This window comes from Penicillium hordei (assembly GCF_028827395.1).
Source record: "Penicillium hordei strain IBT 12815 chromosome Unknown utg000002l_segment0_segment0, whole genome shotgun sequence".
Classification (NCBI taxonomy): Eukaryota; Fungi; Ascomycota; class Eurotiomycetes; order Eurotiales; family Aspergillaceae; genus Penicillium; species Penicillium hordei.
The window spans coordinates 1,480,386-1,506,691 of NW_026623143.1; the positions used below are offsets into that span (position 1 = coordinate 1,480,386).

The 26,306-nt window shown below is 48.7% G+C and overlaps 10 protein-coding genes across 10 annotated transcripts; 4 read left to right on the plus strand and 6 right to left on the minus strand.

Annotated features, from left to right (window-relative positions):
* Positions 1-593: 593 nt before the first annotated feature.
* N7537_003842 (putative GATA transcription factor (Ams2)) lies at positions 594-4,293 on the plus strand (the record flags this gene model as incomplete). Its single annotated transcript, XM_056894900.1, has 3 exons — positions 594-633; positions 699-852; positions 900-4,293. 3 exons carry the CDS (start codon positions 594-596, stop codon positions 4,291-4,293), a joined length of 3,588 nt encoding a protein of 1,195 aa, XP_056754648.1.
* Positions 4,294-4,977: 684 nt separating this feature from the next.
* Positions 4,978-6,772, plus strand: N7537_003843 (putative NAD+ kinase; the record flags this gene model as incomplete). Its single annotated transcript, XM_056894901.1, has 5 exons — positions 4,978-5,001; positions 5,084-5,128; positions 5,189-6,170; positions 6,258-6,534; positions 6,616-6,772. The coding sequence occupies 5 exons, from the start codon at positions 4,978-4,980 to the stop codon at positions 6,770-6,772; spliced, it is 1,485 nt and encodes a 494-aa protein (XP_056754649.1).
* A 1,218-nt stretch (positions 6,773-7,990) lies between these two features.
* On the plus strand, positions 7,991-8,839 carry N7537_003844 (trafficking protein particle complex subunit 5; the record flags this gene model as incomplete). The annotated part of the gene is made up of 2 exons (XM_056894902.1): positions 7,991-8,241; positions 8,353-8,839. 2 exons carry the CDS (start codon positions 7,991-7,993, stop codon positions 8,837-8,839), a joined length of 738 nt encoding a protein of 245 aa, XP_056754650.1.
* Positions 8,840-9,303: 464 nt separating this feature from the next.
* N7537_003845 (microfibrillar-associated 1 family protein) lies at positions 9,304-10,752 on the minus strand (the record flags this gene model as incomplete). Its single annotated transcript, XM_056894903.1, has 1 exon — positions 9,304-10,752. One exon carries the CDS (start codon positions 10,750-10,752, stop codon positions 9,304-9,306), a length of 1,449 nt encoding a protein of 482 aa, XP_056754651.1.
* Positions 10,753-11,285: 533 nt separating this feature from the next.
* Positions 11,286-11,812, plus strand: N7537_003846 (putative ssDNA binding protein Ssb3; the record flags this gene model as incomplete). Its single annotated transcript, XM_056894904.1, has 3 exons — positions 11,286-11,522; positions 11,622-11,676; positions 11,748-11,812. The coding sequence occupies 3 exons, from the start codon at positions 11,286-11,288 to the stop codon at positions 11,810-11,812; spliced, it is 357 nt and encodes a 118-aa protein (XP_056754652.1).
* A 549-nt stretch (positions 11,813-12,361) lies between these two features.
* On the minus strand, positions 12,362-13,656 carry N7537_003847 (uncharacterized protein; the record flags this gene model as incomplete). Its single annotated transcript, XM_056894905.1, has 9 exons — positions 12,362-12,445; positions 12,501-12,527; positions 12,579-12,713; positions 12,764-12,855; positions 12,930-13,140; positions 13,197-13,230; positions 13,303-13,374; positions 13,442-13,529; positions 13,632-13,656. 9 exons carry the CDS (start codon positions 13,654-13,656, stop codon positions 12,362-12,364), a joined length of 768 nt encoding a protein of 255 aa, XP_056754653.1.
* A 318-nt stretch (positions 13,657-13,974) lies between these two features.
* N7537_003848 (rRNA-processing protein LAS1) lies at positions 13,975-15,525 on the minus strand (the record flags this gene model as incomplete). The annotated part of the gene is made up of 4 exons (XM_056894906.1): positions 13,975-14,467; positions 14,582-15,028; positions 15,184-15,323; positions 15,406-15,525. The coding sequence occupies 4 exons, from the start codon at positions 15,523-15,525 to the stop codon at positions 13,975-13,977; spliced, it is 1,200 nt and encodes a 399-aa protein (XP_056754654.1).
* Positions 15,526-15,997: 472 nt separating this feature from the next.
* N7537_003849 (uncharacterized protein) lies at positions 15,998-17,086 on the minus strand (the record flags this gene model as incomplete). The annotated part of the gene is made up of 1 exon (XM_056894907.1): positions 15,998-17,086. One exon carries the CDS (start codon positions 17,084-17,086, stop codon positions 15,998-16,000), a length of 1,089 nt encoding a protein of 362 aa, XP_056754655.1.
* Positions 17,087-23,591: 6,505 nt separating this feature from the next.
* On the minus strand, positions 23,592-24,050 carry N7537_003850 (uncharacterized protein; the record flags this gene model as incomplete). The annotated part of the gene is made up of 3 exons (XM_056894908.1): positions 23,592-23,767; positions 23,818-23,931; positions 23,963-24,050. 3 exons carry the CDS (start codon positions 24,048-24,050, stop codon positions 23,592-23,594), a joined length of 378 nt encoding a protein of 125 aa, XP_056754656.1.
* Positions 24,051-24,067: 17 nt separating this feature from the next.
* On the minus strand, positions 24,068-25,235 carry N7537_003851 (uncharacterized protein; the record flags this gene model as incomplete). Its single annotated transcript, XM_056894909.1, is given in 5 exon segments — positions 24,068-24,283; positions 24,309-24,476; positions 24,525-24,863; positions 24,908-25,203; positions 25,217-25,235. The coding sequence occupies 5 exon segments, from the start codon at positions 25,233-25,235 to the stop codon at positions 24,068-24,070; spliced, it is 1,038 nt and encodes a 345-aa protein (XP_056754657.1).
* Between the last annotated feature and the right edge of the window lie 1,071 nt (positions 25,236-26,306).

Here is a 26,306-nt window from a genome sequence, read left to right on the forward strand (position 1 = left end):
TCCCGAGGTCGCGATTGGTCGCCGTCACGTCGCGTCACGCTTGTTTGGAGATCTTTCGATATAGCTTTGACCCGCGCATGCAAGGCTTCTTAACCTCATCCCTTCCTCACTTCTTCTCTCTTCCACTTCTGTCTGCTCATGCAGAGCTAGTGGAGAGACTATTGCTGCCCTTTTCTGTTTAATTGGTAAGAATTGGTTTTCTTTTTTTTTCCCTTTTCTAGTGCCTATGGTTTCCCTCTGCGAGGACATGCAAATCAATTGCTAATATTCCAGGCCTGCAGAAAAAAAGACCCCTCCACTACCTACTCCTGCATAATCTGTCTATTCCCCCGGTCGACGAGATCCCAGATAATGCACTGCTGATCGGCTGGCTCGCTAATACCTTCTGGTGCATTCCCGGTCCCGAGTGAAAGGGCTTTCTTTAATCGACAATTTCGCTCCGCTCTCTCCCCCCTCTTTCCACTTACCAACATTTTTCGGTCCTCGAATCTCATACCTTTTCCCATACTTGAATACCCTTCGCCCGCTATCCTTCATTTCAACCCCAGAATTTGATCTACCGTCTTGCATGGTGGGCAACAAAGTCCGATGAGATGGAATCTCAGGACGGTATCGATGTCCGCCCTATGAGGCGTATGTTTTCCACTACCGTTCTAATGAGGTTAATTGAGTGGCAACTAAACATGGTTATCCTACAGTGAAAGTTCTTTACACATTTGACAACGAAAATAAGACCAATTGCCTTGCTCGATGGCCACACGTGCTTGACATCCAAACGGCCTTTCTAGACGAGAACACTCCCGTTGGAGTGATCGAGTTGAAAACATGCATCCAAGCAATTGTCTCTGCTAGGTTTGACTTCCTTGCCCTCGGATGACCAAAATCGCATACTTACGCAGTCCCTTGTTCAGCCCGGAGCTTGTCGGTCAATTAGGGAAGGATTATACCGTCTATGCCTATGACTATTCCGAATTCGAAACCCCTCTTGTCGGACAAGGCATGCTTTCTGGGGTGCTGGCCACCTTCTCATCGACACCCGAGACACCCAACAACCCGTCGAAGACCATGATTACTGGGCGTGTTTGCAAGAGCCCTCTAAGTGGTCTTTTCTCCAAAGGTGCCCAAGAGACGTTGGAGGTCAAACTACGGCTGGTGCCTGTCCCGACGGTCACTCAGAGTGAGTACTTCACTAGCATACAGCAACATCAGAAGTTAACCAATGACAATTCAGGTGACTTTGACACCCAGTCATGGACAAACTTTGTTCGCCAAAGCCCCGCCCTCCTTGAAGCTTCGAGAAGCCAAAGCCACAACGACAATGTTGGATCTCCGATACATCAATCTGGTATTGAGAGATTCCACCAGCTCTTGAGCGAAGGCTCAACGCCACGAGAGTTCCCTACATTCCACAACAATGGATCGGTCCGCTCGGTATCACCTTCACACTCATACGCTGGTAGTCGAGTGTCAACACCTGGTGGATGTCGAACACCAGCTCATCATCAATCCTACACCAAGCAGAGCATTCCCCATAGTGATATGATTCGCCCATCCTCAAGTGCCTCTATGCGGGACTGTGACAACCAGACCCAACTTTCACACATCTCACAGAACAACCTTCGAAGAGGGTCCATTCAGTCAGGATACGGCAGTGGCGATGAAGAATCAACGGAGGCCCCAGCCCGGAAGAGAGCCAAGGTGTATCAAGCAAACTGGCCCGGAAAGTCAGGTATGAACATCGAAAGACAACCAAGTTCGCTTCGAGTTGCAGCCAGTACGGCGGCCTCTGTACGAATCCACCGCCCAACCCCCGTGAACCCTGCTCTCGCGGTTGAGCATTCCCATGAAGAGCCCGTCCGTCCACCTACCCCCATATCTCGACCATCCGATTTCACCCGTCGGAGCCGACCCACGGGTAGCTTGTTGCGGGAGTCGTCGAGCATGAGCATTGCCTCGTGTCCTGCTTCGTACAATTCTCCATACTGTATGAGCGATGACGTCCCTACTACTGACGCCGCCGGTCCATCTCCTGAGGATACTCGCTACCAAGGTCTCTTCGAGCCATCTTTCAACATGCCATCATCACCCCCAGTTTTCGATAGCCGGTTACCAAATAGATCAAGCCCCGTCTTGCCTACCATGTCTCTGGACAATGACTCCGGCTTCATGAGTGCTGGACCGGATGAACTCATGGATGATGAAACCGTTATCCCCTTTGATGACCCCAGAATGGCAGTGTCTCGTGGAATAACCCGAGACAAGTGCTCTGTCCGCACTACCGTGCAGGCAAACTCTCCAGCCAGCATTGTCAGTGCTGCACAGGGAACTAACAATGATCCTCTCCCCGTTGATGATAATCCAACGGAGCAGGTTTCAAAACAGCCGCCGCGTCCGATGTCTCATGCTCCCCCTTCTCACCCTGCTCAATCCCGTCCCACATCCCGTCCCACATCCCGTCCGCCCACAGCTACCACATCGAGACCTTCGTCGAGCTCTGGCACACAACGCTTGGCCCCCAAACCCCTCGCACCGGCGCCACATATCTACCATAATGAAGTTCCCCAAATGTTCCGCGCAATCCCCGCTAGTGATCCCATTATTCCTCGGTCTGCTGCGCCTGTGGATGTCACTTTCATGCCGTGTGAGACAGCTAGTTCCAATTCCAAGCAGTCGAAGCAATCTTCGAAGTCAAAGTCATCGACAAAGCAAGGGTCCAAGCCGGTGCCGAAGAACATAAAGGCACGCTTGGACAATGCTATTCTCAACGGGTTAATTCCGCCGTATTGTGAGAATTGCGGCTCCATCGAAACCGCCAGCTGGCGGCGAGCGTGGGTGAAAACAGTGAAGGGTGGCGAGAGCCTTGCAGAAGAGATGATGAAGTCTTCCCCCATGCTCTATTGGGAGGCCGTGGACCGAAACGATAAGGGTGAAGTGGAATGCTTCAAGATCTACAAAAAGGCTCTCGAGCAGGACGATAATGATTGGGATCAGATGACCTTCTGCAATCCATGTGGTCTGTGGCTCCACAAATTTAAACAAATGCGCCCAGAAGACAAATGGACCAAGCCAGGAGCAGCGAAGCCGGCTAACAAGAAAAACAACAAAAAGCGTCCTTCGAGGAGCCGAGAGGGTCAGGCCAAGTCCTGCCCTGCTGCCAGAACTCGGAGCAAGGCCGCACCAAAGAAACCTTCGGCTTCATCTCCAGCACCCACTGAAGCGTCTTCTGTCCATCCAGATGGGGAAACTCCCCAAATGGACAACGACGACGACGATGATCACGACGGCGAAGTGGATTATTCTCCCAACGAGTCTCCTCGAGCCACTAGTGCCGAGTTGGAGGGGACATTTGACACCCCAGGACGCCGTTGGTCCAAGGAGGATGCCAGAGAGGTATTGGCGCGCGCTACTAAGTCTAGCCCAGTGAGCCGTATGCACGCCCGCTCTGCTCAAATGACAGATGTCAATAGTCTCACCCCCAGGCCTTTGAGAAGGTCGCTTTTCCAGAATTCCCAGAATGACGGGCCTCTAAAGGAGCTTGATTCTTCTATGGTGAACAACTGCTCCCCACGTCGCAGCCCTCGCATTGCCTCCACAAAGGATGACAAGTCGGGCCAGCAGAAGGAGAACCTTGTACCCACTCTGCGTGATGACCTTGATGATCTATTCGAAAGTCCCTCAATTGGATTTGACTCAGCAAGCCCTACTCCTCGTCGGCGAAACCCGCGTATCAATGCGATTGACAAGCGTCTCTCTTTCCCTGCAAAATCCCCAAGCCTCACCAAACGCAAGGATCTAGGTTCGGTTATGTCTCCAGCTCGACTGTCCGCAGAGCGCCTGCAGCGTATCCAATCAATTCACGGAAGTCCTCAGTCATCGCCACGGCAGCAGAAGTCCCCAGCTAAGCAACAGTCTTTGGCACCACAGCCTGCCAACGACGGTCTTCCGGAATCCTTCGGGTCCCTTGATGGCATGATGCTTGACATTTTCGATGACGCTGACAAGGCCGATTCCTTCTTCGAAATGGAGAATAGCAAGTTCACCGGTGAAAACTGGGCCGAATGGCTTCCAGCGGACTATGTCTCCCCTGCTGGATCTTGCGAAACTCCTGCCAACGAGCTGCTCAACTCTCTTTTCTCGGACAACCCCAATGAGAAAGTCAACTACAACCCGGACCTCCTCCCTTTCAACTTCAATGATGTTGTCATTCCCGACTCCGGGTTCTTCAGTTCGGATGCGCTCACCACCGACGCACCCCAGAGTCAGCCCGCTGGTGAAGAACCTGAACGCCAATAGGCCATCTCCCTTGTCCAAGACCGGGAGCGACGCCACGGATGTGTTGAACTACATGTCCACTCAGTCAGCTTTGCTTTTTTTTCTCCTTTTTTGTTCTTTTAGCGACGGCGTTCGGTTTATGGGTTGATCTTGTTGCATACAGCCAACGGATCCTGACTTCGACCTTGAGATTTATGACCTTTTTTTATTTGTTCAAACCGATGACCTGGAGTATCTTGAAAGAACTCCGAAACAGATAGGCATTAGGCTCAAAATATCAAAAATCAATTGACTATAGAATTCCTTCAACACCCAATTGCGGACCTCGGTTGCCTTGAGTGAATCAACCGAGGCGCTCGGTGGCAATAGACTTTTAACATGTAATCATGCCAAGCCCACCGTTCCCAAAAACATATAAATTAGGTATCTTTTGTATGTCTTTCCCATATAAAAGATACTTATACACAATATAAACATAATGTCCATAAAGTAGTCAAGATCTAGATGTATATAATGTAGAAGTCTATTCTAGTATTCTTTGAGGATGGAGAAAAATTGAGCTTATGTGCATGTATCTTTTATATGGGAAAGCCATACGGTGGGGCATAGCTACCCACTTTCTTTCATGCCCACCAACACCCCCGGAGCTCGGACAACTCAACCATGACAGAGTGACCAACAGGGAAACTCCAGTAATTTTGCGCGATGGATAAGGCAGTCAAAGATGATGTAAGTGCTAATAGACTGCCCAGAGACTGCCCAGGTGGATCTCGAGGTGGGTTATTGCAGTGACTGACTAATGCCATCATAGAACAATGGAGGGGCGAGCGATACGGAGGCTCAGAATCACCTAGAGGTAAGCAGTTTGACTCCATGATAGTTCCATACTCCATACTAAGCTCATGTCGTTACCCAGGTCGTGTTCTATCCCGACTCGAACCACCGTCGCAAGTCCTCCCTTGTTACCATGGACAAGCCGAGGGTCCAGCCTCACCCAGCTCAGGATGACAGGACGACCGCCTGCTACGTCCACAACCTCATTGCGAGCGAGTGGGCCTCACCCCCAAAACACCTCAAAGATGTATTGAGAGAGGACGAGAGTCAACCCGTGACAAATACCAAGGGTATCGAGCCAGAGGAACTGGTCTCAGTGGTCGACCGTGACAACAAACCTATACCCACAATCATTGAATCTCGGCATCTCACGAAGAGACAACTATCAGATATGGCTTGGAACGTGCGCAAGCTATCTAAGAAGCTGGGCAGTATCAAGCTCAAGCTCACCGTGAAGAATATCTTCATAGTAAGCAAGGCGCAGGACCAGTCGCTGGTAAGCCTAACCCGAAAGGTTACAAGGTGGCTACTATCTACGGACCGGGACTCTCTATACGTGGTATACGTCGAGCGGCGCCTCGAGACGCATCCGGACTTCGGTGCGTTACAGCTAGTACAAGACGAGCCCTCCGCCGAGGGCCGGCTCAAGTACTGGGATCCCAAGCTTGCCCAAGAACAACCGCATTTGTTTGACTTTGTAATCACGCTCGGCGGAGACGGAACTGTTCTATACACGAGCTGGCTGTTCCAGCGCATCGTGCCACCCGTGCTCTCTTTTTCGCTGGGCTCACTGGGCTTCTTGACCAATTTTGACTTTGCGGATTACCAGAAGAGCCTCGATAATGCGTTCCGAGATGGCGTTTTCGTCAGCCTACGGCTACGGTTCGAATGTACCATCATGCGCAGCAAAGCGCGGATAAGAGACCCGCATGCGCGCTCTCTATCAGACCGTGACCTGGTAGAGGAACTAATCGGAGAGGAAGGGGAGGATACATTGACGCATACCCCAGATAAGGTGTATGAGATTCTCAACGACGTAGTCCTCGACCGGGGGCCAAACCCAAGTATGCCTTCCGATTTCCGACTCCCCTCAGTGTTATGTGTCAGGTTCCACGACAGAAATAGACGCACAGCTAACCAATCTTCGCTAGCCATGTCTCAAATTGAACTCTTCGGGGACGACGAGCACTTCACAACCCTGCTCGCTGACGGAATATGCATTGCTACCCCAACCGGATCGACTGCTTACAACCTCGCCGCTGGCGGCTCTCTTTCACACCCGGAAAACCCCGTTATACTTGTCACCGCCATCTGCGCGCACACGCTATCCTTCCGGCCGATTATTCTACCTGACACTATTGTCTTGCGTATGGGTGTGCCATACGATGCACGCACGAGCTCATGGGCTAGCTTTGATGGACGTGAAAGGTGAGTTTGTTATATTTGTTGCATCTGCTGTGTCGCTATTTGTTTGGCGCTTGGATTTGTTGTCTGACTGACAAACCCCAGAGTCGAGTTACATCCCGGTGACTACGTTACTGTGTCGGCTTCGAGATATCCTTTTGCCAATGTCTTGCCTCCCGGTGGACAGGGTGAGGGCTGGGTGCATAGCATCTCCAAGACTTTGAATTGGAATTCGCGACAAAAACAGAAGAGCTTCAAGTAGCTGAAGTGGAGAAAACCCTTCTTCAGCATGACCTCCGGCTCTTTCCTCCTCTTTTTCTTCCTCTTTTATGAGCATTTTTGGTGTCTATCTGGTTTGATTGCTTGGGTTATAGCCACTGGTTGGTTCATTTATGGGCGTACATGCTTTTTTTTAAAAAATCAGATCTACGTAAACGATATGACCTGGGATTAGTTAAAATAAAAACAAAAACACTTTGATTATTTTAGCTAATACTAATTAGCTGTAATTCCCAGCCATTTGTTTTTTTGTTTTTTTTTTTCCAAGTGGACACTCTTTTTTTCGCTTGAAACTGCGGCTCCGCTCGGCCCTATAAAAGGCCATCGCCCGGCCAGAAAATTCTTCTTCTTCATCTTCCTCAACCAACTCAGTTTCAAGGTCTTAATGTTGGCTTTGGAACCCCGTTGAGCCCGACACCTTCAAAGAGCATATGTGAATAGAATCACATATGCTCTTATTAACTGACTTGGTAAGTTTTTTTGCAACTTTCCTCTTGCATTGCATTTCCCACAGCCAACGGCCTCGCGCCGTTCGATGATGAAAATCTTCCTACATTCGCAGTTTCCACGCTAGCCGTCGCTTGAACCCAATCAAGGCGGCATTGAGCGGAATATCTTCCTTGGATGTCTGAGAAATATTTGGCTGTTCTTTTTTGAGAATTCTTTTCATGTTTTACAGTCGAGACAGTTGCTAATTGTCTCAGAAATAGGATCTCTCTTTGGCTACACATTCGATCTTCGATGCCATACGGAATACATATCATCGCTTTGCAGTGTCCAGTGTCTGGCTCTATAGCTAGTTGCGTTCTTGATGGTCACTGCTTTGCTAGACTGGGCTTGAGAGGATATCTCGACTCGTGTGCCGTGTCGGGAGTGGAAGTGCAACAGTTAGAACCTTTAGTATATCAGTATCAAATGAATGTCAGTTTGATCTACAAATTTCTTCCAATCAGATCATGTAGTATTGTATAGTCCATCTTTCTCGTTTCTCGGCGCAAAAGTAAAATCTCGTAGGATTGCACGCGAGGGAGTTGTGCTCCGCCGTACCGCATCCACTACCCCATTGCCAACGCTAGCCAACACCTCCCATAGATACCTCAACTTGACCAGATCCTCAAGCTCCCAAGCCAATATTTCTCGGTTCTGAGTCAAATTACAATACAACGCCATTCCTATGGCGGCACCACCTCGACATGCCACGATGCAATCCATCAGCAATGGCAACACAGCGCAAGGGACCGACAGACCACAGACACAGCAAACACAGCAAGCCCAGCTATCACAACAATCCCCTGGGCTACGTGTACCTTCCAATCGCAAGACCATCTACGACCGACACCTGAACCGAACTCGTAATGCAGAACTCAGCCGGGCGAGCTTCGCCTTTCTATTCGGGGAGATGGTCACATATGCTCAACGACGAGTAACAGGTATCCAAGATCTGGAGAAACGGTAAGAGAACACCCCTGATTCAAATCTAGAATCCTCTCCCCTGCCCTCCCAGAAAACAATCATCGCCATGTACCTGCCCAACAACCCGTGGCTCACAACCCCTCCATCCAGGTTAAACGAACAAGGCTATCCCCTCGGCCTCCGCCTCCTCGATCTCCTCTTCTACCGCTCAACGTCAACCTCCTCCTCCGCCCTCTCAAGTTCCTCCACCTCCTCTTCACCCCCAAACAGGCCCCTCCGCATCATAACCCTGCTGCACCTGATCCACGGCCCCCTCTGGCGCCTGCTCTTCAATCGCGCCGCAGATGCCCTCGAGCACTCTGTGTCCCCGGACACCCCCAACGAATACATGATCACCGATAACGACCCGATGGTCAACACATATATCAGCGCGCCCCGCGATATGAGCATGCTCAACTGCGCTGCCTATGTTGCCGGTATCATCGAGGGTGTCTGTGATGGGTGTGGCTTTGAGACCAAGGTTTCGGCGCATAATCAGCCTACGGAACTCTGGCCTAGTCGAACGGTGTTCCTGGTTCGCTTTGGGGATCCGGTTATGGAGAGGGAGAAGGTGCTTGAGAGGGCGGGTGTTAAATAATGAATGAGCTTGCTTTTGCGGTATTTGGCAGGCTGCAGGCTGATCGATATGTGCTTGTTAGCGTGATAGATCTACGGCGTTTGAGATGTGATAGGGTGGTTATGAAGCTCTTATTTCGCGGCTCTTTGGTTCCGGCACCGACACTCCCTTCACGAAGTCATGCAAGTACAACTCTGGACGGTCGATATAAGGAACTTGTTAGCAGTTCTTGGAATCTGCTGTGGATCTGTACACAAAAGTCCTTGATTGTCGGCCAGCAGATATCATACAATACAGTTCCTCCAGGAGAGGATATGCTATATTACGTTTACGTACATGTACATACAGAAGAGTATTGGCACATTGGTTGCTCGAAATTCAGATATCAAGAAGCAGATCCCACCATGTACCTTGTGATAGACTGGCGCCCCAACGCCAGCAGCAAAGTAGGATATCAACAGCGCCCGCTTGACCACTGAAACCAATCATGAACTGTCCACCCGCCGACGTTTCTCACGATCATCATAAGGCGACAGACTGCGCTTCCGCCTCTCCCTAGACCGACTCCTCTCAACCCGACCAGAATCTCTATCATCACGCCTGTCCCGCCGAGGCGAACGCGATCTCGACGTGCGCCGAGGTCTAACAACACTAGCATTAGCACCCGTGGGCCCACGATCCCCATCATCGCCACCCCGACGATCAGGCATAAACCTCTCATCCGTAACACCCTGAGGCGGCCCATCCCTCCTCCTCCTGTTCTCCAACCCATCCCCAAACCGCCCCGTATCCTCAGACTTAAGATCCCTATAACGCGTGCGACCCTTCTTCCCAAGCTTCGTCATATCACGAACCTGCATGTACTGCGGTAACGTATCGCGGTTGACATCATCCTCGAAACGAGCACCCATAAGCTCCCGCCGATTAAGACCCTCCGCCTCAAGATCATCGCGGAAGAAAGCACCCTTATGATAATACTTCTGCATAAAGCCCGTCTGTCCGCGCGTAGCATCGCGGTCTTCCTTCTGCTGCGCAATGAACTCGCTATCCTCGCGCTCCCGTTCCTCAGCCGTAAGGTTCCGCCGACGCTCGATCTCTTCGAGCTCTTTCTCGTGAGCCTCGATCGCTTCGCGGGATCGTTGAACACGTTTCAGTTCACGCAGTTTCCATGCTGCATACTCAGCCTCGGGGTCTAGACCATCTGTGTCGTCGATGGCTTCTTCGTCTTCGGCTTCGACGAGCTCGTCGTCATCCCAGGCGCGATTTGCGCTTGAGCGTGCTATCGCTTCTTTCTCCAGTTGGTCGCGGATTAGTTGGTCGGCTTTTTCTTGGCGTTGCGCGGCGCGTTGGGTTTCGGCTTCGGCCGCTCGAGCGGCGTCGGCTTGTGCTTGTGTTTGGCCCGCTGCTGAGGCTGCGGTGTTGCGCTGGTCTTTTTTGATGAATGTTGGTCGGATGAGCATGCGGCGGGGTGCTTCGTCTTCGGAACTGCTCTCTTCTTCGGAGCTTTCTTCCTCTTCCTCTTCCTCCTCTTCTTCTTCGTCACTCTCCGCGGCAGTTCTAGATACAGTAGGTTTTGAATCGTCGGTCGTAGCATGCGGTACTGCTTCCGGCGCGGGTGTGGGTGCGGGCTTGTCATCTTCTTCGTCTTCGGTGACGAACCCTTCCTCGTCGTCATCCTCCTCAACCTTTTGGCCTGCTACAGCGGAGGCTGGGAATGAGCTCGCTTTGGGCGCTTTTGCTCGGCGCAGTGCCTCGGCTCGTCTGCGCCGCTCTTGTTCTCGTCGCGCCTCCCGTTCCTTTTCGTCATCTTCTTCCTCCTCATCCTCTTCCTCGGATGAGGGCTCTTCTGCGATAGCCTTTCCAGGGCGGTAGCGAGCAGGCCTGACGGGGTTTTTGGTCATTCCCCGGTGGGAAGAGGGGAGCGGAGGAGGCATTGTGGTCGGATGTGATATGTAGAAGGGGGGTGGCTGTCGGTTATGCAAAAAGATATAGAGCTCCGTTGCCTAGCTTGCAGTTTACAGCCAGGCAATTGCGCTCGGTCTGCTCTGCCGTATGGTGTGGTGTGGACTCGTTGAATTGACGTATCGGGCTGAAGCTTTTGCTGGAGATTGATATGTGATCACGTGATGATATCGAAAAGCTGCGGGAGGGCAGAAGTGATAATTGACTGCGTCAACTCAGACGTTGATCTAGTGTACCTGAGTGCTTTTTTTTACTCTCGGTACAATCCAGAACGTAATTCTCACTGAGAGATGTTTTCGCATATTATTGCCAGATATCCAGCTTAAAAAGTTCACTTAACCATTTCATACTAATTAATCACCACGTGACCACGCGTTTCCGCGCCTCGCGTCGATCAACCTAACTTACGTTTTCCAGCATCAAACCAAGATAACGAACTCCATCACCTCAACACCGTCAAATCTTGAAATCTCAGACAGTCGAGAACCTTCTAATATTCACAAAAATGTCCCTTCAAACTCCCCGCATCCTCCCCTCCCACCTCCACGCCTTCCACCCCTCCAGCACTAGCTCGAACACCGTCCGCGTACTCGGCACCATCAGCGCGCTCCACGGGAATACCGGCACACTCACCTGCGGCAACAATGGCGATATTACGCTGATCTTGAAGCCCGATGCGCGCTTGCAGGTCGGGAAGTTGGTTGAGGTTGTGGGGAAGGTTGCTGATCTAGAGGGTGGACAGGTATGTTTGACATTTATCCCGGAGGGATATGGACTTGCTCTCTTAAGATCGGGATTTCATGGCTATCGAGAGTTAATGCTGACGATTTGGTTCTTGTAGGGATACGGAATCCGTGTACTGGGCTCGACGGAGTGGGGTGACCCAGCTGATTGTGGTATGTGTTGAATGCTTTCCCTCAAGGTGAATTGGACTAGAGACTGACTGATGGGTGTGTTGGGATTATAGATTATAAGATCTATGAGAACGTTGTCAACGCGACGCATAAGGTCAAGACTATCTTCTACGAGTGATGGGTTATGAGTTGAGATATTTGAATATATGGCCGTTTTATTTGATCTTTCACTGGCTGTATGCCCTCCAAAGCAGGTACTATCACTCTGATGATGACAGCTGATGTCACGTTTCATATAAGTGTAGGTTCCAGCGTGGGGTCAACTTGCGGGTTTTTTTCCTCATGCAGGTGGTCCCAGTTGCTTGGTCTATGTTTCGAGATGCAAATGCTGCATGCACGTTACTATAAGTCCGAACCGCAAATAGCAGCCTTAATACCCCAATAGTTTGCTTTTCATCGTCAAGTTATCTGGGTCTTCACATCTCTCACCGTAGTCACCTTTACATTTATCATCAGGATGTTCCGCGTCTCCGTGGTAGAGCAAGAGCTACAAAATATCTAGAATAACTTGATTTATGGGAGATCTTGCTTATATGGGTTCTATACGGTTTTCTATCTCGGCAATCTAGTCTAGTTGGAGATACGCTCTCAAGAAAGCACGCTCTCCACGGATATATATCGCAACATGTCATCCAGTAAATTTGCTCGCTAACTTGACTCCCATACTTTACATTGCATTCTTCATCTCTCTCAATGCTGCCATCACATCAACAGGGTCGGTCTTGCCAGTCACCTTTTGGATCTCGGGGTCCTATGTATTTTAGATCAGCAACGGCCGATATAGGAGCAAAGGACAAGGAACTTACATTGACGCGCATGAACACATTGTGGAGCTAAATGTCTGTCAGTCTCGACCGCAAATATCGCTTGAGTCCAGTTCTTACCTTCTCGTCGCCGATGGTGAATTTCCCTTGTGTCTCCTTGTTGTTCTCCGCAAACGCCTGGAGCTTCTTGATAGGCTCTGACTGCGACACTGCAATGCAGAACTTGACATTGGCCTTGGTATACTCATGACCGGGCTAGGAGGAGTCAGCATGAGCCCTGTACCAATACGAAAAGACAACTTTACATAAACCTTAGTGTCATCAGGCAGAGCCGCGAGGGTCTCGTTCAGGGCCTTGTGCATCTCCTTCGCATTTCCTTCAAAGAATCGACCACATCCTGATTTCAAAATTAGTCCATGACACACTCCATCGACGGACGTGGGATGCAATTTTTGAAAATGATACACTTACCGCCAATAAAGAGAGTATCGCCTGTGAAGACAACACGCTGGTCTCCATCTTGCATATAGTAGCAGACGCTGTCTTGCGTATGACAGGGAGTGTGCAATGCCTTCACTGAAATACGATCTCCGATCTTGAATTCCTCGCCATGCGCGGGAGTCTTGGTGACAGACGCGCAGTCCTTACCACCAATGACCTGAAGGCCCTTGAATTGTTTCAACTGGTGCAACATGTTAGATCGAGGTAACACCCAATATCCCGAGAAAGCATGCATACAATGTCATTATTACCGCCAGCATGATCCCAGTGGCTTCAGCAGATGTCAGCAAAACCGAGATTTTTGTTCTCTTTTTACCAGTCCATGAAAGTTCAATTCACATACTGGTGAGTGTTAACAATGGCCGTCAGGTCAATCTTGCCAGAATCAATCTGAGACTTGAGTTCCGGCGCAACCCTGCAATTCCATAGAATCAGTTTCGGCTCATTCAGTAGATCCCACCTGATCTAAAGATTCAACTCACTCCGGAGGATTGGCCGGATCAATAATAACCGACTTCTTGCTCGATTCGTCCGTCACTAGGTAGGCGTAATTGTTGCCCTTCCCCGTCCCTGTAGAATTGGCCTAGAATAAGCAAATATTCCTCCTGCAGTATCCCAAGGTTGCCGCTGTTGATTGGTAATCTATATGACGAGACCGGAAGATCAACATACACATAGGAATTGATTGGATATGCATGGCTCTGACTTGTGACTTGAATAGACGCGAGCTATTTCCGAATAATTGTGTTCTTAGAAAGTTCATCACCAACGAAGAATCCAAAAAGTGCGGGGAGCTCTTGAAAGAGGTACATCTGCCGAGGTAGATCTCTCGGAGTACAAACGTCATCCGGAAGAACTATTTTCCCTTTACCTTGACAGCTTTTAGTAATGCCATTGCTTTTGATTGGTTGCTCATTACTATGCAGTGTATATCGTATAGGAGATATTAGCCGTGGGTTCTCTAACGCTGCCAGCAGCGTGTGAATTTTTGAATTGGAGATATGCCCGTCTAATTCTAATTACTCGATACGACGCCCAATGGTCGACTGTCCCATTTCTCCAGGAACCCCCATCCATGTTCCAGCAGCTTGTCCGAGAGCTGAGTTGGAGCGTATTGCGAGTCATTTCTAACGTGTTTGGGCTTCGAGACCCGGTTCTTGGCAGCAGTTCGAGCCGCAAGAGCTGATTTGGGCTTACTAGCGTGCTTCCTTAACTGATCTCCCAACATCTTTGTCCAGTGGTGTGGACTTTCATCGCAAGCTCGAAGAACATAGCTCTGCGGACATGATTGCCTGTGGAACTCCCAGGCAGGAGATGTCAGGATATGCGCGATCCACAGATACAGTGCCTCGGAAGACGCATCTGCCGATATATCGGTTGTATTCTTAAAAGCCAGATCATTCACCAGATCTTCGGTCAAATGCCTCAAAAATGCAGGATGACTCTCTGCAACCTTTTGCAGAACCGGGCTCCATTCCTTGAATGTATCATTCAGCGAATCCCCAAGTCTAAGTAGAAAAAGGTCACAGTCAGCATGTACTCCCCGACATCAGCTGTACCCCTGACGAGAGAGCTGAGAAAACCGCAAAAAGAAGGGGGGGGGGGGGAGGGAGAAAACTCACTGCCGCCCATTAGGCACCAGGAACCCCCGCTCGAGCAAAACAGAAGACAGAAGCCTAACCCCAGTCGCAGAAACATTACAAACCGAGACAAGCCGCATAGCGACCGAAACAGCCTGATCACGCTTCCGCTTCTTGGGCACAGGATCCATCGATCCATCGGATAGAGGCTGTAGAGCGTCACACAAGGCGGCCCTGACAGACGCACTGTCGTCATGGGTCAATGCGGACGCACCGGAGTCATCAGCAACACCGGCCCAGTAATTGTCCCACAGCCACTCGAGCGAGCGCTGTGCAGCTTTGCGCAGTACGACAAGCGACGGCGGCTCACGGTGGGTTGCTTCGTGGCGGAGTTCCACGAAGGAGGCTGGGAGGCCTAGGTCTGTGGCGCGCTGGAACATTGTTCGGCGAACGCCGTGGATCTTGGTGTCCACGAGACCGGTTACGAAGCTAAACTGGCGTTAGTTATTATTATTTTTTTTTTAAAAAAAATGGATATATTATGTGAATAGGGAGTTTGAATTTGAGATATCATCACCAAGGGAATCAGAGTGGTTTTTTTCGGACAGATGTAAAAAAGAGAACCAGGTAGACTCAACACTCACCGACAGAAAGCTGCAGAATATGTAGCACGAATTGAGAAGATGGAATTCCTCTGCGCATCATCATGGAGAATGGCATCTGTCAACAACGCCGTAGCTTCAACATGGTGCGGTACATTGCCGCGTAGTTTCCAAGCTTCGACCTTTAATTTCGGACATCGTTAGTAAACCACATACACAGCTGGACATCAAATTAATTCTGTCCCTCATGCATATGTAACATACCACTGCACAGCCATGGGAACGCAAATCGGGTCCAGCGTACGCAGACGGAGGATAAAACTCGTTCCGCACATCCAGCAACTGGGACTTGGTTTTCCAAGCGGTGAAAATGACCTTCGCCATTCTCGGTGCTCAGTTTGAAATGAGAAATTAGAAATTAAATCCGACGCCGGATGAGTGACCTTTTGCTTGCTTAACTTTTCGTTGATAGCCTGCGAAATATTTTCGGGGGATTGTTGTTCCTTTGGGAAAGTTTTGCCGAAGCTTATTTTTTCCGCAGCCAATAAGAGAGCGAGTTTGTATACTTCGAGAATTTGAAATGCGCCGATGATTTGACACCCTGGGATTTAATAACTAGAAATGGAAATAATGATAGGTAGCAAATATTGAGATAGATTGTGTATCAGATCGTGTATGAGAGTACACTTGTAAATGTAGCTAGATGCGAGCCGTCTCGTCCCAGGGTATCCTTTCCTTGTATCTGACTCCGAAAATAAAAATGATGAAAGAATAACTCCACGCTATGCCGCTGGTACAGTAAAAAATGCGAAAAAAAAAAAAGGCAGAAAAAATGATCCTCCTTTAGGCGATCCCCTCAGATCCACCCATATCCATAGTTCATGCAGGGCTGATTGAAACCAGCAAAAGGTTGTGCAGCAGCCATCTGCTGCTGCTCGGTATCATCGTGGTCGAAGAAGAAAGACCGCTGGAGCAAGTTCAGAGCCTGTCTGGGTTGCTGCTTGGAAGTGAAGTTCGACTGGCGAATGGTAGGCGCAGATTCATGGTAGGTTGGTTGCTGAGGAACTTCACGTTCTCCAATTATCTCCACCTCATCACTCTCGTCGTCATTGTCTTCGTCGGATGGGGTGAATGTCTCTTCCAGCTTCAGGCCCTCACCTGATTTGCTCTGCGGGGCACGTGCCAGTGTTCCGTTGGGCTGACTGTAGAGGCCCATGCCGACCAGTTCTTCTTCACCCTTTCCGGTCTTCTTGGGCTCGGCGGTGAGTTGGAATGGATTCTCGAATTGTTGAATGGGTAGAAAGTCCGGTGTTGATGGGCCACTCAGTTCACCTGGGGAAGGGACGCTGACGTAGCTTGGACAAGTTGTCTCTGGTGGGGGGATGTTGGTACCCATTGATAGGATGTCGAGGTTCCAGTTGTCGGAGGCCGGGTGCGACATCGTTGACATATCTGTCGGCATGGCGGTGGCATCCCATCCCATCGGGTCGAGATGTGTCATGAGTGCCGGCGTGTGCTGTGGAAGTGGCAAGTCCTCTTGCATGGTTGAATAGACGGGGAAGTAGTTGGGGGAGAATGAAGGGTCGGCGGTCATGGGATATGAGATGGAGTTGTCGTCACAGTAGATGTCTGAGCTGAGGTACTGATCAGACACGGCCCCCATACCGGCGTAGCTATTCGAAGGGAAATCTGAGATGTACGGGTTGGAAAGACCGCGAGTTCTTGCTGACGAAGGATGCCAGCTCATCGGACGTGAGTTCCGGGCGGCTGAGGCGAGAAGGGCTTCTTCTAGGGTTGACTGATATTGAGTGGGCAGTCCATGCATCACATTTTGATTCACGGTTGATCGTCTCCTAATTGCCGAGGAGGGACTGTTGCCTGCACTACGAGGCTTCATGACGCGAGTGTGCCTCGGTCGAGGGAAAGCATGGGTTAGATCTTGCATGGTGGACTGGCTATAAGAAGCATGATCTTGAAGCCATTGAGAGCCTGTTGAAGGGGGCTGAGGTTGCCAGGAATAATTGGCCATATAAGAAACTGTAAAGTAAAAGCTTGAAGAGAGGAAGTTGGCTAAAGGGGGCTCAAGTCAGTATATAATCAATTGTGGTGGACAGCAAATAGCTTACGTAGTGTGGAGTTGAGAATAAAGAGTGGACGTGATAAAAAAAGAGCTGATGCTCCCGTTCAGGAACGGGTGAGAGTATTTAATTCCAGTGAAGATCCCGTTACTAGGCAAGGCAGGCTTATAAGGGAATCCAGGGAGCCCTGGATCTACGATGCCACCGCACATGCTAAGATGACACGACGTTGACACTAAAGGAGCCTAGACAAAAAAGAAAAACCAAAAAAAAAAAATTACAAAAGGGCAACCTGGAACCGAATCCATGAATCAGGGCAGTTCCACCGTTTCGACCAGGGCCCATAGGGAATACTCCGGAGTGCAGCAAATAGCAGAGTGGGGTGTGATCGGACCTGTGGGAACATGGAACATGCTTTTTGAGGCGAACATGGGGAAGAAATAGATTAATTAAATTAAATAGGTATAAGTATAATAAGTATAATAAGTATAATATAGTGTATAGGGTGTATAGAGTGTATAGGGTGTATAGTGGATATAGTGGATATAGTGCGTATGGTATATTATGCTAAAAGTCCAAATAGTCCAATGGGTAGTCTCACACCCTAGACTGGGGCTCCCGTTTTTCTTGGGTTTCTTTTTTCCTTTTCCCTTTTTACTATACGTTTCTCCCCTTTTGGGTAAGAAAAGCAAATTAAGAAAAATCAAAATTCCCAAGGATCCTTGATCCATTAGCCGCTGAGAATGCTCATTATGTACCTATTGGACCCGCCATCCGGCCCGATCTGCGGCCAACACTTCCAAGGCTGAGTCTGTCTCTCTTTCTTTCTTCTGATAGTAAGAATGCGGTTAGATGTGCTGAAATTAATCTATAGGATACCTTGTCCTTCCCTTCTCCTTCCCTTTCCCCAATTACAGCGTTACCGAGCTCGTTACGCAAGGGTTACAATGTGATGGGCTTGTAGAGATCGACTATGCACTGCCCTTTAGGATTTCAACAGGGGTGCAAGTGGAGTTTAAGATAATTATCGTCATTACCCTTTCCAAAGTCTAGATTAAGGAACATGTCGTCTCTCCCTTTGTACCGTGCATACCCGGATGTGAGGTTGCGATTCTCTCTGCGTGACTTCCTCTTTTATAACCACCCCCCGGAGTACGGAGTACATGATGCAGGAGATGCATCATTGCCACCGTGATCTTTGATGTATTTGTTCATTTACTCTGACTCTTTTTTTGACTTTTCTCGTTTAAATGTTCCGAGCCCAGAAATAGACTACTCGACTCAGTTTTCATTACAGGTTCACAGCCAATCAACTAGGTTCGGCTTGGCTGAGTCGAAAACGGAGGCTTTAGGCTACCGGCATTTTTGCAGGATCAACATTTTGAGGTCATTCTCTAGTATCACCTGAGAAAAAGAAAAGAAAAGAGGGGCGCCAACTAAAATTATAGCTAAATACGTAGTAACGTATCGATTGCCTCAACGTCTGTGGGCCTGTTTCATCGGGAGGGTGGCACAGAAACCCATCACAGACGCCACCAAATGGGAATATGGGAATACAACATGGTAGACAATCTCGAAAGCAGCCTAGTAAAAAGCCTAGTAAAAAAATAAATAAATGGGCTCTGAGCGGGAAGCTCGGTTATCCCAAGCGGTTGAACCCCCATTGAACTCGAATTTTGAGTTCAGATTAAGCGGAGGTTTTCTTTTCTTTTCTTTTCTTTTCTTTTTTCAATGACGTTTGATGTATTTAGAATGTGATCGGTCTTCATATCTCATATCACCTGCAGTTTTACAATGTACCCCGTACAAATATAGGCAGGTTGCAGGTGGCAGATTGCAGGTAGAACAAACAGTTCCAAGTCCCCTAAGATTGGCGCCAATTGCTAAAACTTGGCATGGACTAACGGAGAACTAAAATGAACGCCACATACGATAAAAAAAACCCCTCCCAACCCGTCAAAAAAAAGGAGTTAACTGGAGCCATTCACAACGTGGCCAGGTGGATCTGATCGTACTTAGGGCTCTGCCAAAGCCAAAAAAGCAGACCAATACCCGGCGAAAGCCCGGACCTTTTTGGTCAGGGGCGTTTTTTTTTTTCTTTTCCCTGATCTATCTACGGAGTATATATTGGCAGTGATTTGGGAGATAATTTAAATTGAAATACTACATCTCTTAAGAGGACCGATACATATTAAAAACATTGTTTCAGTTCAATATATAAGACTAGGTCACTAATCTACAAGAGCCGATCTTGATGCAAAACACAAGTCCATCACGCGGCATCCAAGCCTGCACTGGAACCCATTTGCAGACCCACTTCATGCACCCATAAAAATGGAAAAGCGGAAATAATTGAATTGGAGATGATTTTCCAGAAGGCCAGATGTGTCTGGTTTGTCTTGATCAGAGTTCTCTAGTGGAACCGCTGACATCTGGAAAATGCCGATCTCCGGAATGTTGAGCACACCGTCACAGCGGCACATTGGGATGTCTTTTATGTCTTTTCTAAGCCCTGGTCTGATCACCCCTTGAACACACACAGAGGCATCTTCGCAGGCTTGAGCTTATGTTGTACGGAGTACTCCGTATAGACCTCAGTATTTAGCAAATACGGGATTCCCACCCTGCATGCCGGGTAAGATCCGAGGCCCAGGACTATGTTTTGTTTTTCAAAAGAATCTACTTTGCTATAGTGAACTAGTAAACTAGTACTAGTAACATACGGAGGAACATCTCGTCCGAGACCAGGCGCTAGATCACAAAATCAGAAATCAGTGTCTTTTTTTTTTTCTTTCTATTTCTTTTCGCTCTAACAGTAACTTCCGAAAGGGCGTGTATTGTATATCCACTAAGGGATCCTATAATCAACTAGCGACGAACTTCCCATTTCACCGAATCCACTCCACCATTCCACTATTGGGGCAACACAAGGCGGAGCCGATCCCAGCTTCCTTCATCCTTCCAGACGTTCCAAGTCGGGAGTTATGATTGCCCGGTTCCCCTTCTTAGCCCCAAAGAATGCAGCGGGAGCTGCGGGCCAGGTCAATTTGGCTTGCTTTAGCGCCATGTCATCAGCTCCTTACGGTGTAGCATCGGGTGCATACGTCCTGGTCACCCTGGTCCCCGTGCGTTCCTTTGTCCCTTGTTTTTGGGGAAATGTGATGGGATTAAGTAGGGATATGAAGTACCTGTAGATAAAGAAGGAAAAAAAAAAAAAAAAAAAGAACCTACAGTACAAAGAGAAGGAAAGAAAAAAAAAAAATCCATAATTATGTTTATCGTCTCGGTCGCTATCCCTAAACTCAGATATTGGTCAGCATTATTGGCGGGGCCCATCTTAGGACTCGGCGATCGTTGGGATTATCGTTCCGATACCCAAATGTCTTCAGGGTTGAAACTTTGAGGGCCCTGCCATCTCCCGATAGGCTATGTTGAAATCAGCTGGTGCTTCAGAACTGGGCGATTTCCAAGTTGTTTCAATCCCAGTCTAGACCTTCGGGGCCGTGTGACACGGCATGGGATATACACCTGGACAGACACGTAAGGTCTAATGCACGATGGACGATGAAGGCTGCAGCCTCACGGTTATCCTTCGTCATTGACTCTTTTAACTCCACGAACCATAATTAGATCCCCAAAGTCAAAGATGTGTATCGGGCGCAATTCATAAATGCAGGCTGCCATCCTCGGATATGTTGGGTCCTGACGCCACGCAAGGTCCAGGTCCAGCAGGGGGGGAGTCAAACGTATGACTGGTGGCGGAGCAGAAACCCAGGTTGTTGGGTGTGGATGTTGAGGGGGGAAGATGGTTTGAGTCAAAGAGAGACAATGACGGCGCCTAGCGGTCAAGCCAACGTGGTTCTCCTCAAAGAGGTTGGGCCAATCACATTCCTTAGCCCGAATCGATCGAAATTACTCCAAAACCTTCGAAAATCCCCTTCAGCTACCCAATACAATTTACTTGCAACCAGCTTTTTTCCCGTTTCTCCTCGGTACTCATCCGTCACAGGTTCCACATTCTTGGTCTATGCACTCGCCCTTTTTCATAACTCAGGTGCTGATCTCCCCAGTACGCTGATCTTGTTCCCAACAAGGGAATGTGAAAAAGATCAATGAGGGATCCATATTGTAATCCGTACACATGCAGGGGCTGATCCTGAGGGGCTGCCCCTCGTATACTACGTTGCTCCATATTGACTATTTCCTATGGAGTATACGGAGTACTCCGAATGTTATTACCATTTACGATAATGGTCCAACAGTCGACATGTCTAGCTTAATCATACCTTGACATACAGGTGTCGCTAGAATAAGCCCGGTGCAGCAGATGGCAAGGATATATGCAACGAACAGCTGCAGTGAGATGGCACACCCATTTCTAGGGGAACAGGGGAACACAATCATATCACCGGCTATGACCCTAGCCTTGATTCTCGGCAGTTATCATGTGTCTGTGATATGAGATTTGCCATTCTGGACCACACTAATTTACTGTATGGAGTAAGCAATATTTCACATGAGATTAGAGGTGCTTCAAAGGCCAAGTGTTTAAACGGCAAAACAACTCATATCCACAATGTAATTCGACCTTTTCCCCTGCTTTTTTTCCGCTTAGTTTCTGCTTAGAAAATGAGAGGGGGCTCAAGCCCTGAAATCATCTCCCGTGTGCTCTCCATAATAAATGTAATAGACTAGTCTAAATGAGGGAATGTAATTGCCCGGACTCGCGTTAAGACTTTTGAGACATCAGAATCTTGCCTATCACCCCGAGCTCCGATTCCACTCTCGTACCTGGACGATATACACCCGCTTTGCTCTTCACCGCGTTCTCCATCGAGCCTGCAATTTTATCGTTCCACAAGCTCTGTATACTGAGGCACACACAGATGTGATATACAGTGCTTCCGTATGTACCTCCACACAGGAAATCTGCATCTTCAGTGTTGTGTACAACGTATGTATACCGATGCGCCCGTCTACTACGCGTACTCCATAATATGCGCCGAGTCCACATTACTTCACCTTGTCATTCCAACTCTCCCCTACATATGCACCTCCAACACACCAACGCTGATTAAGTGGTAATCCGTGTATACGCAGTACAAACTCCATAGTTGATTCCACTCTAAAAGCCACCCAAAAAAAAGATCCGAGGAAAAGAAAAAAATACTACATTATCAGTGAAAATAGTCTCCCCGAAAGCGCCAGTTTACCCAAGTTGCCCCCACCTAACACGAGTATCATTTCCATATCGGACAAATTCTCCAACGGACTCCCTCTCCCGCTTCTTTCCCGTTCCAACAGCGACACGGTGGATACATAGAAGGTGTGCTACTAAGAGTCATGAGCGCATTATTGATTTCGGGCACGAGCCATTGCAGTAGACCGAATTTTTACACTTTACCTGAGTGTAAACTCGTAGATCACGGGTGGAGTGTGGAGTACGGAGTCTTATGGATGGAACGCATTAATTGTAGCGGGCTTACGGTGTTGCGGTGTTGCGGTGTTGCGCCGTGGCTGTTTGAGAAATATACGTTTTGTTCGGATGTGAGTACTACGTTGTAGGTTTGGGATCTGCGACCGCTAGAATCTTGCAAACGAAACTAGTTCTTTTAAGAATGGATATAGCCAAGTCTGTCTTCAATTGCGACCTACGTAGGACAATTTCCCAGGTAGGGGGAGCGTGCGACTTGAGTTTAATTTCCTTAAATCTTATTGTTGGGTTTCCTCGGCGCAATCATCAGCCCATCGATGTGCGACAGAAGCCCTAGTGGAATCAATGGAAATATATATCCGGAACCAGAAGAGAACAGCCAGCTGTTCAACTTGAACTGACATGGTCAAAATTCAATTCTATCAATCACCTAGCATGGCATCGATTTTCTCCTGTTTGATTTTGATTACTTGCTTTCTTGTAGGGTTCTGAGGCAGACCAAAGCATCAGCAGCCGTCATACGAGAACCCGGAGCCTCTTTGAGCGTGTTTCGGGAACATCTGGCTATCGGTGAATTTTGTTGTAAATCCCCGAAAACCTCTTGATAATAGGCGAGGCCAAAGCGGCCGAGCACGATCCTCGACTCAATTGGTCTCAGACGCCTAGAACCAGCTCCAATCCGATTATACCGCGGGCCCAATCGATGGCTTGATCGTGGGGTTTCCGTTTCCCCTCAGCCTGCTCAGGTGCAGGATATTGTACAGTGTCTACAATATGATAGGGTTCAACACATACAATGAGTGAAACCTTGTGTTCGACAGGAGATACGAGTATCTATTCGTACAGAAAACTGTCCACGGTATGTAGGCTTTGAGTTTCCGACCAACCCAATATCTGATCCGGATCTAGATGTGTGAAATAGTAGTCCCTTTACAAAGTTAGTATCCAGCTCTAATACAAGCAATGATCGCTTGCTTAACTTTTGAGATGGACAAGTAAAGGGAACTGGCTGCAGGCTGGCCGTTCTCTGTAGCGTTTAGGTAATTGTCAAATGACCTTCGTGTCACTGCTTGCGTGAAGTGGGTGTTTGGCATAAAGAGCGCCCCATTTGATACTGGCGTGGTCTAAGCAGGAGAAACAGGAAAACACTGCATAGAGGCATACCGTCCAAACTTATCTTAGGATAAACCAATCCATCACTTGTAACTTCTATACCGTCTTCCCACTCCCAATCATCCTGTTCCAACTTTTTGTCAAAGAGTTTTGACTCGGGGCATACTTGGAAACGATACAGTGTTGCTGGAAATACGGAATGAGATGACACATATAAAAGACCTCAGCGGTTCCGCCAATGCGGAGAAGAACCAGAAATAGGGCGGAAAAGGTTTCGAAACCATTACAGATAAGCCCATTCTCATCCATTCGCAGGTCTCATTTGCGGAAGCCATGGATGGGAAAGCAGGTCCTGCGCCGTGGGCCGGTCCTCGGGCCTCCAGCGCAGCATTCTAGAAATAAAGTCTACAAACTGGGGCACTCCGTCGTCATCAATTTCTTTAGCCATAGAAATGAGGTCCTTTTTCCCGACAAGTTCGGGGAATTTGAATTGTCCTATAAAATCAGTTAGCTGCGTCTAAATAGGAACACAACTAGCATACCTCTAGCGTAAAATACCGAGATGTTTCTTTTCCGCGGGCGAGAAGATCAGGTGGAGGGGGCCCTAGGAGGGAAATTATCTTGCCCAGATGAGCTTCGTCTGCTGAGCCTGAGCCACACGAGTCTGGTGGTGCGTGGAAGGGACCGCGGCCATAGAACAGGTCCCAAAGCTGATAGACCATTAGTGGTGATCGCGATTATGATAACGAGGTCTTTACCATAACTCCCAGGTTCCAAACGTCAGCACTGTAGCTCCAGTCGCCCCCGAGACAAACTTCCGGGGACCGATATCCCTCTGGCTGGATGCAGTGGCTGTTCGGGGGCCCGTCACCGCGCACGGCAAGCCCAAAGTCAGTTATTACCGATCTACCCAATTTGTCGGGCGACAGTCCCCAGTAATTCCGAGATAGGTATATGTCCCGACCGTCCAGTTGTTTCCTTGGAGAGGGATTGTTCATCTCATCTTGTGCGACCGATTCCAGGATAGACGGGTTGCGTAGGGCCAGTAAGATGTTATCGGACTTGAGATCTTGTTTGTCCGTTAGCTGTGACCGATTCTAGGACAGGGTCGGTTGAATGGTTAGGTACCTGTGTGAATAACGCGGCATTCCGCGTGGAGGTACTGTAGTCCTTCTAGTATGAGTTTAGAAACCGGTTTCAAGACGTCGAGAGGAATTGTGTTTCCTTCGAAACGACGCTTCAGCATCCAGAGTGGTTCACAAAGCGCATCGAAGACCATGCAAATATGAGTGCCGCCCGGGCTAGCAACATAGAACGAGTCTAACAAGGTGGCGACGAAGTTGCGGCCTGGATGCTGGGTGTTTGCTTTGGTTATATGCTCAGTAATGCGCAGTTCCTTCTCCGCGGATTCTTGAGACTCATAATTATTTGCGTTAACTTTGATGGCCACTTATCGGGGCGGAAGCCATCGCCACCTATGACATAGTGAGACAAGGCTTGAATATATTATCAGGTAATCTTCACAAACTGGTGGAGATCGTGTGCTAGCCATACTGTCGAACTTGTTCCCCAGCCTAGTTTGGCGGCTATTTGGTATCGGCTGTTGAGTATCTCATGAAGACGTACAGAATAAAAGTGCTGAGGCTTATAATGGGCCGTGTGCTCTTCCTCAACCAGATCTGCCGTAGGGAGTAATTTTGCCGGGAGATGGGAAGGGTTGCAGGGAACGGACTGAATAATTCTTCTAAGATACATGGCCACAGAGAAATGAGTAATTACTCACTGCCCACTCTGGCGTTGACTTCTGTTGGTCGTGTTGAAAGCAGGGGAGGTGGGTTTGTACCAAGGGCAATGCACGAACCAACTGAATACTCATCATGTGATTTTTGTCCCATTCCAAATATATCTCCTGCCTCTGGGAGGGTGCGATCTGTTAATCAGATTCCCAGAAGCCGCATTGACCCCCGCTAACACTAGTGTATGTATGTTGAGTCACAAGCTATGTATGGTAAACCCAGGTTCGGAAGTCGACGACATGCAAGTGGCCAGGCGTAACTTCGCCATGACTGATTCAGCCTCAAGGATCGCAGGAATCGTACCTCATGCAACATATGGCGTGAAGTGTTCAGCAGTGTATATTCCTTAAAATACTCTTTTACAGAGAGCTAATGCAAGGAAGTTCTGGTCAATGGCTCACTATCCCAACATTCTCCACACCTTCGAACTCCAAACATATTTGAACAGCCTTCCTATTGCTACCTATTATCTCCTATTGCTTCCTATTACTCGCTACACCTTTCAGACAAAATCATTTATGTTGAAGGAGATAAAAGCATTGCAGGGTATTCAAGATGCGATAGAACGTTTGAATCGATGGCAGTCGATACCCAGCGACTACGGGTCAATACTCGAAGAACGTCTCGTGCTTGTCTGCAAACCGCCCGAGCGCTTAGAGCGAAGGAGACGCCCCGTCGAAAGAGCGAGTACAACTCGCATGACCGAGTCAAAAGGGCCCGAAAAATATATCTGAAAGCCCTTGA